Source organism: Somniosus microcephalus, chromosome 13, assembly GCF_052327205.1.
Source record: "Somniosus microcephalus isolate GS21.2 chromosome 13, FLI_Smic_1.0, whole genome shotgun sequence".
NCBI lineage: Eukaryota > Metazoa > Chordata > Chondrichthyes > Squaliformes > Somniosidae > Somniosus > Somniosus microcephalus.
Genome location: NC_140999.1, coordinates 150,108,176 through 150,121,442, shown reverse-complemented (window position 1 = coordinate 150,121,442; position 13,267 = coordinate 150,108,176). Strand labels below are relative to the sequence as shown.

The following is a 13,267-nucleotide window of genomic DNA, read 5'->3' as shown; positions in this document are numbered from 1 at the left end:
CTTCACACATGTAAAAGTAAAATTTCAGTGCCAGAGAGGTTGTTTGGTAATAATTAAGACTTATCACGGCATTAAAAATTCACTTACACTTAAATGGAGAAGCCCAACTTTTTCTGGTGTGTTTAGTAGGTATCTAGTGGGTAAGTACTGCAACTTAATGGCCTTCATGTGTTTGAATATTGAATCTCTCGGTGAGGTAACGGTGTAGTGAAGCTTGTGGAGGAGCAGGGCAAATCGGATTGCAACTTTCTGATTTCCGCATTTAACTGCGCATGTGCGGTTGCCGTTAGTTGCTGTCTGATTTACTCCATAATAACAGTGAGCGTTGATAGCCTCACTGTTATTCCTACTGCAAAATCTGGGCCAATATAAAAGTGGCAACTTTTACCTGCAGCTGGCAGTGTGATTGGCATTCAGCTCCTGATTACCCCTTCCGCCCCCACAACCGGGTCTATAACCCAGTCCTCACTTGCGCTAACAGCAGTTCCAACCTCTGCCCTGCTGATAATATTTTTGCACAATCCCATTCCTCTTTCTCTTTCTCCCCTCTTCCTCTTCATCCGATTTCTCCATCCTATTCTTTCCCCCTTTTCCACTTCCCTTTCACTATGTCTCCTCTCTATTTCCCCCTCCCTGCTACTTCTGCCTTTATCCAGTTATTCCTCCACCGTCTAACTCCACTTTTAAATGAATACTACACTGGGATTTGATTATCCATATGCAACACCATGGGAGAGCGACTGCATAGAAAATAATTCTGCAAGGAATGCTCATTTAAGTCCATATAATTCGAAAATCTTTATACACGTTACTGCACATACTTTTTGTGTGCAATGATCCTACCCCAACATATTCCACAAAGAGAGTTTTCAGGAATGCTATCCTTTATTTTCTTAGCCAGAAGACATCCTATTTCCCATGGTACAGTTCCTGTAAACTATGTTCCTTTTCTTCTTTCAGCAGTATAGTCACATTCATATGGCTTCCATGACTGTGAGCGACACTTTGAAATGCCAAGATGTAATGATTCAGACTGCAAGAAATCTTGTTCTTGTTCCATTATTCTGAAGAGAAAATTTCAAAATATCTTTAATATAGGCCAGTCTTGGCTTTAAAATGTATGAAAGTTGTAAGACTTCATGTCACCATAATCATGACCTGTGCCTGTCACATAGCCACAATCTTGTAACTGTGACCTCTGTGAAAGGCCATCTAGCTTACAGTTGACATTGAGTGAGATACTACATATTCAAGGCTTGCAATCTGAACAATATGGCATTCAGAAAAGCAGCCCCTGGTATTCTGTATGCATGGAATTTTCTAAATACTTTTTTTATCTCCAGTGTTTCTTAGCTATGGTGCCAACAGGGCATATATAGCTGCTTTATTTTCTAACATAGAAAGTGTAATAGCTCAATAGGACTGAACCCTTTGCTGTTCCAATTTTGAATCACTCTGAATTCCTCCTCTCTCTCAGATAACTATAGCTTACGTATGTTTTGATCAGTAACTGCAGTTACCTAAAATAACATGAAAACAGCATTGTATTTGGAAAACACTTTGGTGATGAAGCCTGGGTTTCATTTTAATGCTCCCATTTCTTTTTCAGTCTGACTCATTACATCTTGATCCCCTCCGTAGCCTTCAGTGGGGTACTGAATATCTTGTTTCTTTCAGTTGTTCAAAAGCAAATTTGTTATGTCTCTCTCAAGTCTAACCAGCAGCTGCCACGTCTTAACTGTAAGGACTCCACCCTCAGTCATTCTTTATCTAGTGATATTCTTGACCTCTATCTCCTCTGACCTCACATGGAACTCTCACATCTCCTCCAGCTTTAGCTGCCTCAAAAAAGGTTTGTTTCCTCTTTTGTGCCAAGCATTTCTTTCCTCGACCACAATTAACTCCCGATAAAGCCAAAGTCTGTCGCGACTTGAATACAGCTCTAGTATATGGGGAAGCTACATTCCTGAACAAGATACAAGAAAAAGCCTATCACCTGAAAGGCACGCCTTATCTCACCTCCAGCCTCTAACCTCTTATCTCTATTGCAGACTTTTTTGTGTCAATACTATTATGATTACCCTGACTCAGTGTTCACTGTCTCCAATGTGAAGCGCCTTGGCACATTTTGCCACTTTAAAGTTGCTACATTAATGCGAGTTGTTATTGTTGTTAATCTAATGTTCTAAAGGAAGCATTTAGACACTCTGCCTCCTCCCTCCATCCTTTCTGTGTTAAAATCAAGACTCCTCTCACAGTCTACTACTCTAATTAATTCTGTCCCAGATTCACAAAACTATGAAACTTACTTCCTTTAGTATTTTATTGTTCCTACAAGTGCTTCACATAAGGTGATACCAGGAATAAGGGGCATCAGTTATGAGGAGAGACTAGAGAAACTGGAGCTCTTATGACCAAGAAGATTAAGATGAGAGTTGATCGAAGTGTTGATCTGACTAGGGAGAAAGATTTCCACTGGTCGCTCCCTTGGTGACTAGAGGGCATACATCATCAAAAGAAGAAAGGCAGAGGTGAAGATTTTTTAAATATATATATCAATTTCAATTCAATTTCAGTTTTATTTGTCACATAACCAAATATAACAAGTGAAATCCAGTCAGTGAAATGCTTTTTTCTTAACGAGCCGAGCGCACCAAGCAGCAAAGGACACTTAGCTGCCTGGTACGCATGGAGCCCGCAAGGACGGCAGCCATCTTCATCGGCACCATCACAATAGGGTCCACTCTCGCCTCGCTCCGCCTTTCCTGCACTCCTGCCCGACGATCTTCAGCCGCCGTGGTACCGACGTCCCGGGGCCTGCTTCTCCCTGGCTCTCCTTCCACCCGGTCTGACCTCCGAGCCTCCCGCCGTGTCCGACCTTCCAGGGCCTGCTTTTCCCGCCCTCGGTCCGCTGGCCGCCTCCCCTCCTACCGGTTCGACCTCCGAGCCTCCTGCCGAGGAGCTGCCGGCCGCCGTGCTACAGCGGGTCGTCATGGCCTCCATCGCAATAGCAACTGTGAACAGGATATCACCGCCATCGAGAGTTGCTGTCTCATCTGTCATTTCCACGACATTAAAATTAAGGTCTTCCAGAACTTTCTTCGTAGCTTCCACTTCTCTGCGCCGACTGGGCGCCCCGGGCCGGGTCCAGATATCCAGAGGGTTGTTAGGACATGGATGCCTTACTAGAAACAGTGGTGGAAACAGAATCCATAATAGCTTTTAAAAGGGAGTAGATAAATATTTGAAAAAGAAAAAAAATTAAAAGGATATGGGGAAAAAGCAGGGGAATGGAACTAATTTGGTAGCTCTTCTCGAGGGCTGGGAAACATAATGGGCTGAATGGCCTCCTTCTGTTGTTGTAAAATGTCATCTCTACCTGTCTTTTCCTATTTTCAACCTTGTTGATGAACTGCACTAAGAGCATTGGCACATCAAATTGGTTTCTCAATTAAAAAATACAGATCTGGATTTGGAGCAAGAGCAGAATTCCCGTGCATATGGGATTGTTATACAAATCCACAGTTCCAAAAATAAAGTTTGTTGAGACGAAGGGCTGGATTTGGCTGGCACTCAGTGCGGGTTTGGAGGTGGGTCCGCTGTTAAAATAGCAAAGATTGACAACGGGTAGGAAACAGCACGGTGAGTTTGAGTGTGGCATTGGAGTAATGTTTTGTGATCTACTGAGATCATTGAAAGGTTGGCGCCACATCAGCCAGGTGCTCCTGACTACATCCCTGCTTGTGCCCTCCTGTGCAATGTGCAACCAGACTACGTTGATCTCCTGGGGAGGTCTCCTCCGCCCATGAGAAGGGAAGAGAATCTCCCTGCGTGCTCTGACTCCCTCCATAAGCATATGGAGGGAATCATGCATGAGCCTGGGTGCAGCCGTGCACCTTTGTGCAATGCTTGTCAGTGTTTGCAGCACCTCAATGCTGCAGAACACTGACAGCACAACTGTCAAAATCAATGTAGCCGTGGTCCCTTTAAGGAAACCGGCTGATGACGTGTCATCAAATGACGTCATCAGACCCGCTTCCTGTTAATTGGCCGGGAACCCCGCAGGGCGGGCTTAACACTGCCAATCTACGGAAAATCTTTTTGAGAGCCGCTGCAGACGGGAGCGGGACCGGAAACCGCCAAGCAGATCTCCCGCCGCCATCCTGACTCCGCAGGGAAAATCCAGCCCGAAGTAACTGCCAAATAAGATAATGGAAGAATAACTAAGGTTCAGTCCTGTCAGAAGGGGAAATAATATATAATTGACGGTACACAAAAACCTTGCATTTATATGGTAATATTAAGTAAACTTTAACTTAAAGGGGGTGGCTATAGAGATAGTGGATGCACTGGTTGTCTTCCAAAATTCCATAGATTCTAGAACAGTTCCCGTGGATTGGAAGGTAGAAATGTAACCTCACTATTTAAGAAAGGAGTGAGAGAAACCGGGGAACTACAGACCAGTTAGCCTGACATCAGTAGTAGGGAAAATGCTAGAATATATTATTAAGGATGTGGTAACAGGGCACTTAGAAAATAATAATAGGATTGGGCAGAGTCAACACGGATTTATGAAAGGGAATCAATGTTTGACGAATCTGTTAGAGTTTTTTGAGTTGTAACTAGCAGAATAGATAAGGGAACCAGTGGATGTGGTGTATTTGGATTTTCAGAAGGCATTCGATAAGGTGCCACACAAGAGGTTATTAAACAAAATTAGGGCCATGGGATTGGGGGTAATACACTAGCATGGATTGAGGATTGATTAACGGACAGAAAACAGAGAGTAGGAATAAACGGGTCATTTTCGTGTTGGCAGGCTGTAACTAGTGGGGTTCCGCAAGGATCAGTGCTTGGGCCTAAGCTATTCACAATCTATATCAATGATTTGGATGAGGGGACCAAATGTAATATATCCAAGTTTGCTGATGATACAAAGCTAGGTGGGAATGTAAGTTGTGAGGAAGATGCAAAGAGGCTTCAAGGGGATATAGACAGGCTAAGTGAGTGGGCAAGAACATGGCCAATGGAATATAATGTGGAGAAATGTGAAGTTATCCTCTTTGGTAGGAAAAATAGAAAAGCAGAGTATTTTTAAATAGTGAGAGATTGGGAAATGTTGGTGTTCAGAGGCACCTGGGTGTCCTTGTACACAAATCACTGAAAGTTAACATGCAGGTATAGCAAGCAATTATAAGAGTAAAGACATCTTACTGCAATTCTATAGGGCCATGGTGAGACCACACCTGGAGTATTATGAAAGACTTGCATTTATATAGCGGTTTTCACAACCACTGGAAGTCTTAAAGCGCTTTACAGCCAATTAAGTACTTTTGGAGTGTAGTCACTGTTGTAATGTGGGAAACGTAGCAGCCAATTTGCGCACAGCAAGGTCCCACAAACAGCAATGTGATAATGACCAGATAATCTGTTTTGATTATGTTGGTTGAGGGAGAAATATTGGCCAGGACACCGGGGATAGCTCCCCTACTCTTCTTCGAAATAGTGCCATGGGATCTTTTACGTCCACCTGAGAGAGCAGACTGGACCTCAGTTTAACATCTCCTCCGAAAGATGGCACCTCCAACAGTGCAGCACTCCTTCGAGTGTCAGCCTAGATTTTTTACACTCAAGTCCTAGCGTGGGACTTGAACCCACATCCTTCTGACTCAGAAGCAAGTGTGCTACCAACTGAGCCACAGCTGACACTATATTGTGTATAGTTTTGGTTTCCTTATCTAAGGAAGGATATACTTGCCATAGAGGGAGTGCAACGAAGGTTCACCAGACTGGTTCCTGGGATGGGGAGATTGTCCTATGAGGAGAGATTGAGTAGACTAGGCCTATATTCTCTAGAGTTTAGAAGAATGAGGGGTGATCTCATTGAAATGTACAAAATTCTTACAGGGCTTGACAGGGTAGATGCAGGGAGGATGTTTCCCCTGGCTGGGGAGCCTAGAACTAGGGGGGGGTCACAGTCTCAGAATAAGGGATCGGCCATTTAGGACTGAGATGAGGAGAAATGTTTTCACTCAGAGGGTGGTGAATCTTTGGAATTCTCTACCCCAGAGGGCTGTATATGCTTATGGAGGGAGTCTCAGCACGCAGGGAGATTCTCTTCCCTTCCAATGGGCGAAAGACACCTCCCCAGGACACCAATGCAGCCTGGTTGCACATTGCACAGGAGGGCACAAGCAGGGATGTGGTCAGGAGGACCAAGCCTCAGTGGCGCAAACCTTTCAATGATCTCAGTAGATCACTAAACGTTACTGCAAAGCCACACTCAACCTTATCCTGCTGTGCCACTCATCACATCCCCATTACTCTGCCTTCCCTACCCTACTCCCTGCACATCCTTACTCACACCAACTTACCTTGCACCTCCACCCATCCCTCTCTATCTACATTATCACTTCCCCATCTCACTAGCCACCCCTCACCCTCATCCTACTGCAAGCATACCAACTAACAACACACAAGGGTAGGCACTTGAGAGGTTTAGCCAATGTTCATGTGAAGTTTCTGTTAATGTGTTGTCAAACATTGAAATCTATATTTTCAACACTTTACCTTGTTGGACAGATCTGTGCTCACCTTTGGAAGTGTCTTAGTGAGTTCCAGTGAATGTTGAGACACAACTTACCCCTCCCCGATTGTGATAAGTGTGAAAGGAATGGCTTGGACATTGTAGGGATACGTTATGGTGCTGGTGTGGGATGGTGCATCATGTGGCAGTCAGGGTTTACAGCGTCAAGTGAAGTAAATCTGGCCATGGTGATGCCATCGCTGGCCTCCCGGGCAGCAGTGTTGTCGGGTGCTGATGCCCTGTGTCCTGTGCAGCATCAGGTGATTGCGGAGAAGGCTGGTATTGTTGTTGGTGATGTTGGTGTGCCTGGTGATGTTGGTGTTGGGGCTGATTGTGGAGGGATTCAGAGGACCAAGGTGAGATTTTTTCAAGGGCACCGATGTTGATGGAATAGATGGCAGCTGAATTGATCTGTCAGTGATGAGAGAGCTTGCTCCAAGGAGGTGACAGTGGATAGAGAGTTTACTCCAAACACTTCCAAACTGCATAACGCTCAAAAATGTCTTCCAAGTCCTGAAGGCTCAAACTTCTGACATTGGAAAGTGAACAGCTGTGAAATGGTAGCTTTCATACCACTTTTGCAGCTTTCACCTATTCACAGCAGTGGGGAGACATCGAGACCCCGACCTACTTACCTGACATGATCGCCGAACGACGGGAACCCTGTTAAAAAAGTGGGAAAATAGAAATAGGCTGGCAAAATATTAGTTAACAAGCATTTAACTATCTTAAATGCCTCCCCCGCCGCTTGGTGTCGGGTCTGTTCCGAAATCGCAGACCCGATACTTTGGAAACTTACATGGAGGCTGGTTCCCAACCCGCTGTCAATCATTTCGATTTTGACAGCGGACCCGCCTCCAAACCCGCACTCTGAGCGCTGGCAAAATTCAGCCCACTGTGCGTGCGCACAGGGCCTCAGTATTTTTTTTTTAATGAATCAATAATTGCCTTTGACCATACAACTTTGAGCACTTACAGAGGAGGCACTACTTCTGATGGCATGTAACTGAAGTCTGAATCTCTGCCTGGTATTTATGACTTTTGGAAAGGCACCAAAAAAGTAGATTGCCTCTAAATGAACTTTTTGTCAATTGTGTCATCTATAGTGTCAAATGGAAGTCAATTTATTCAGCTAAATAAAATGGAGTTTGCTATAAATAGGATGTAAATGACAGGTAGGCTGGACTAAGAACAGCTAGATTTAATTTCAGGTTTGTTGAATTGTAGTTGGGAGATAGTCATGCTGCTAATCTGTCTATTATAAGCAAACAATATATGCAGTCGGTACGAATTAAGAATAGAAATGATTTTGCCTTGTAATAAACATGCAACGATATAACATGGTGCATTTTGGTAGGTAGAATAAGGAGGCCACATACTCCTTGGAAAATAGGAGTCTAAATGGGGTAGAGGAGCAGAGGGATCTAGGGGCAGAGATACGCAAATCATTAAATGTAACAACACAGGTTAATAAGGCCACAAAAAGCAAACAAAGGTTCATTTCTGGAGGGGTAGAATTGAAAAGCAGAGAAGTTATGTTAAACTTGTACTGAACCTTGGTTCTGATCGCCATATTATAAAAAGGATATAGAGGCACTGGCAAAGGTGCAAAAAAGAGTTACAAGGATGATACCAGGAAAGATTGAACAGGCTGAGGCTTTTTTCTCTAGGAAGAGAATGCTGAGGGGTGACCTGATCGAGGTTTTTATGATTATGATGAAGGGTTTGATAGGGTCGATGTAGAGAAGATGATTCCACTTGAACTAGGGGCCATAATATAATGTAGTCACTAATAAATCCAATAAGGAAATTAGGAGACATTACTTTACCCAGAGAGTGGTTAGAATGCGGAACTCGCTACCATGGGGAGCAGTTGAGGCGACCAGCATAGATGCATTTAAGGTGAAACTAGATAAATACATGAGGAAGAAAGGAATAGAAGGTTATGCTGATAGGATTAGATGAAATAGGGTGGGAGGAGGCTTGTGTGGAGCATAAACACCGGCATGAACCAGTTGGGCTGAATGGCCTGTTTTGTGCTATACATGTAAAGTAATATGGTAATAAGCAGATTGCATTCTGTGACAAAGCTAAGATTTAAATATTTTACATTATTATCTTTGTATTATATTAAAAGACTTCAAGTATTCCTCTTGATATGTTTTGCTTTATGTTTGTTTTAGCTTTGGAACAACAGTGTGATGAGCATCGTAAACGAGCCAAAGAATTAAAGCACAAATCCCAGCACCTAAACAATGTTCTCATGACCTTGACTCCAATTGCAGCAGCACCCCCTTCAAAACGGCCTCGCCTTACAAGGGCAACATCAGGACCAGCAACAGTGGCAGCTCATTTGGTCACAACCTCACAGTCAGGCCAGATTACGCTGGCTTCTGGAGTGCCTCTGTCTCAACTAACAAACATAGGAAAAATGGCAACGTTATCTACCATTCCCGTCTCTGCAGTTGGTAAGATGTCACCACACACGACAACATTTACTGCCACAGCTTCACCACTGATTGGAGGGTACAGTGTCCTGGCGACGTCAAGTTCTGGCATACCGAATACAGTTGAGATCCACCCGGATGCATCCAATCTGGCAGTCCTTAGCACAGCTGCCATCCAGGATGGTAACACAGTGTTGAAAGTAGTCAGCCCAATCCAGCTGTTCACTACAGTCCCTGGTCTCAACGCTGCGCTCCATAATGCTACCCAGATGGCATCCGTTGGAAGCACACTTCTGGCTTTGCCGACAGGCACTGTTGAAACCACCACATCAGGAGAAGGACATGCCACTATACAGGTCACATCAATAAGTGAAGAACACGAACAGAAACCATAGTCTTGGAATAATGCTTCACATTGTTGTTAGAATGTTTTGTTTAAAAGACTTGTTGCTACTGAATGTAACTTTTTGAGAACAGTACAAGGATGGTTTCTGTTATGCTGTGGTTAAACCTACACAGCGCCACCAAGTGGTGACAATTGGTTAAAATGGAAACCGCAAAATCATGGAGCAGAAGCAAGTGTCTCAACTTTTTCAGACTTTGTCTTAAGTACAAAAATAAAGACATTTATCAGATATGCTTGGTAGAGTTGTTTATAATGCATTTTACAGAGCTTCTTTGCACTGTATTTTGTGTGCTTTAATACCTAATTACACTCAAAATGTTGTCTTGTGGTTGCTTTAAAAAAAAATCTATAATTGACTATTAATGGCAGTTTTTCTTTACAATAGGTGCTCTCACTGTTTTCTAACAATTATTTTACTGTATTGTGCTGTTTGAATAATCACATGATTAATATGGAGAATTTGTAAATATCCAGCTGTTGTAATTTGTTTACAGCCCAATACTGTACAATCGTCATTGTAAGTAGAATAAGGCTAGTACACGATTGCAAAGATTTAGGATTTTGTCACATATGAAAAGCTAACCAGGCAAATACAAACAAATGGGTACACTAGGAGCAAACTGAAATTTAAAAAAAATGGATTTCAATACCGTGTGTAAAAGAATTATTGCATTTGCGCTTTAGTGGCAGCCACAACATAAGGTATAATTTTTATTCATAGTGAAAATATGGTTATTTGAATGTATGGGCTATACAAAGCAAAACTGATGTAGCAATGTTTCTTTTGCAAAAGTGTTTCTATAGCAAGTTACGAGTTTCACATCGTATACTTTTTTTTACACTGCAGTATGTTTATTAAAATGATCAGAGCAACACTTGTAAGCTAAACCGGTGAAAAGAAATGGAACAGAAATATTATAATGTCACTGTTTTTCCTCTCTCCCCACATTAAATTGAAAAGCATATTTTCATGTTCAGGATTATCGAACTTTCTACAATTGTTCAAGAAATTCTTCCTGTGTTGCATATGTGTGGTCTCATTATAGTCTATAACTACCATCATTTGAGAAATGTTTACAATCTCTCAGCTGGACAATGTCCTGATCTTTTATCATATTTTCTTTAACACCAAAATTCAAACTTTTTTCTGCCATTCTGGACACACAAATGTCCACAAATAGCCATGAGATTAATCACCAGTCAATTTATGATTGGAGGAAATCCTTTGGCTGAAAGAAGACTGCCTATTCTCAGTTTTGTAGTACAGTAAATGAAGACGTCTGTGACTATTCCTTCACAATTAAACAGATTTTCAATTCTTTCCTTGCCCCTTATGAAGTCCTCCTAGGCCATTCACCTACTGCAGTTAAAACAGTGGGTGAGTGACCTGTTCCTGAGCTGGTTCTTGAACTGGCTGCAGTGAGGTATATGAGAGCAACCTTGTGATAACTTGCCCTCAGATGGGATCTTTCCCCTTTCTGTGCTCACCACCTCTTCACATTACAATGGCTGAGATTAGTAGCACCGCAGAGTGGAGGATTGCTGGCACAAACCCATATTGCATCACAACGTATTGAATAACAGATACACTGGGAATGAGTAATAAGATGATGTGGCTCTAATTTTGATCACATCAACTGAACCCTGAGATGACATTACAGTCTACAACTCATTCACTGGTATCTTTTATTTTATATAATATCTGTGTATGAAGTTTCTGGGTAATAAGTAGAACAGTTTTGTGTGTTTTTATCAGGGTTTGGTTGCAATTTTTTATGAAGAGTACCAATGCTTTTGGCTGTTTTTCAGGAGTGTTCCAGGTTCTTGCAATGTCAAGTGAACCTTCAGAAAAAGTATATTTAACTCCTTTGTGGAAAATAATTTGTAAAAAATTACAGGGCAATTCTGTGTATTCTTTTGGTATTTATTTTTCTGTTAGGATTTTTTTCCCTTTTTAAAAAAAAGAACTGATCACTTTAAAGTGAAAAGTGAAACTTGAATATAACTGCTGCAAGTTGAACAGAGCTTTCATTTCTTAGAGATTTCAAAATACACTTTAAAACATAAAGAAAAAGAGATCTTAAGTTGCATTTATGTAGCGCTTTATCATGAACTATCTCAAAGTGCAATCTAGTTGGTCCATTCATTTGGAGAGAGTGGCAAGTATCTGAAGAGGCCTATCCACTTGAAGGATTCTTTTCTGGTTAAGCATGAAAGGAAGTTGCATTGGCTACATCTGATTGATGATGTTGGGAAATGAGAGACTGATGAGAAAGAAAGTGGGAGTCAGTTATTGATTGTGATGTTATTGTACAGAATGTGAACGCTCCAGAATCGGATAACTGTATGTGAAAACAGAATGTGATTAAAAGAGTTTCAGTTGAAACGTATTTGGGGGGGCGGGGGGAACCTTAACGTTTTGTAAATAAAATGAAAATTGTGTAACATAGAGACTTTTTGCAAAAACTCCATTGCATAATGGTTCTCGTTCTATATTTGTGCCTGTTGGTTGAATTTCATGCAGTTACTGTACTGTACTATTTTGTCTGTGGCCAAAAAGCCATTTTTCCATTTTGTACAAACTTTTACTGGCATACATTGGGTAACTCAAAGTGGTGAAATAATAAAAAGTTTATGTCTTGCTTTGAAAGGAATGCAGACTTTTTGGGGGCAAGACTAAATGGATAGATCAATAAATATATTTACTAGCATATGTATGACATTGCTCAGGATGAGCCAGAGAATATGCTTTTTAATGTTATGCCATGTAACACACAAGTCGGGGCCACTGACTTACTGTGACTGAATAAGAAATTCCATTTTATTACATGAGATTTTTTTACTGGTGCCTTGGGTAGTGAATTCTGCATCTGTCCATTTTTCTATGAAAACAGTAAATGAATGGCCTTTATTTATGTTTGTTCCTTTACCTATGTATTTCATTATTATCCTTTACCATTTTGAAAGCTGAGGGTATACAGCAAGATGATATGTAAAATGTACCAGTTGGAGGTAGGTACCTGTGCTCCAATTTCCATGTAGTGAGTTGCACCACTTTTACAACAATGGAAAACAGGTTATGCATGCTAATGGTCTGGCGAGGTATTTACACCAGAATTCCTTTGTCATCTCATTTGCATATCCAGTGATTGGTGTCAAACAAGTCATTTGCTGGCATGTATGAAAATTAGAGTGCAGACTTTAAAAAGCCAGTTGCAACTTAAAATGCCAAATTGCAACAGCATGCTAGGAAAGCAGCAGGTAAGTAAGGAACAGTGCTTGGTTCACTCACTTGTCTGTCAGCTAGCTTGACTGCATGTCTCATGAACTTTTTTTTATGCCACTTTTCAAGAGCGCCTAACAGGAGCAGCTGGCAGAGGCCACCAACTAAAGGACCATGGCATAGAACAGAAGCAGAGAAGAAGACACCATAATTTCACTGGGTCTAACCTGCAAACCCTCCTGCGTGAAATTAAGGTCAGGAGACACAGACTGCTGGGTATCTGGCAGGAAACCTGCCAAAAATATAGGGCATGTGGGGGGAGGTAGCACTGGTGCTGAGTGCCAACTCTCTTATCCCCAGGACTGCAGAAAAGTACAGCAAAAAGTTCAATGACCTAACCAGGGTGGACAAGGTAACAGACTGGCCACTCTCCCTTTTCTTCCTTTAGCACCAGTGCACTCTTCACCCTCTGTAAGTAATAGTTGTGCAACTAACCCTTCACAGTGCACTCTGGTTAAGGGGGGCACTAACTCGAGATCTCACAGTATGGCTACCCACATTCCCTAACAGCACTTACTTGCATGCACAACCTTAAAACCCTTTTC

At 42.0% G+C, this 13,267-nt stretch overlaps 1 protein-coding gene across 2 annotated transcripts in view; it reads left to right on the top strand.

The window, feature by feature from the left end:
- Positions 1 to 12,089, top strand: part of gmeb2 (glucocorticoid modulatory element binding protein 2) — a 65,514-nt gene extending 53,425 nt beyond the window's left edge. For both annotated transcript variants that reach the window (XM_086005344.1, XM_086005345.1), the window contains one exon: positions 8,770 to 12,089. In XM_086005344.1, the coding sequence (XP_085861470.1) occupies positions 8,770 to 9,428 (659 nt within the window). In that variant the 3' untranslated portion in view covers positions 9,429 to 12,089. The remainder of the gene's footprint in view (positions 1 to 8,769) is intronic.
- The last annotated feature ends 1,178 nt before the right edge of the window (positions 12,090 to 13,267 follow it).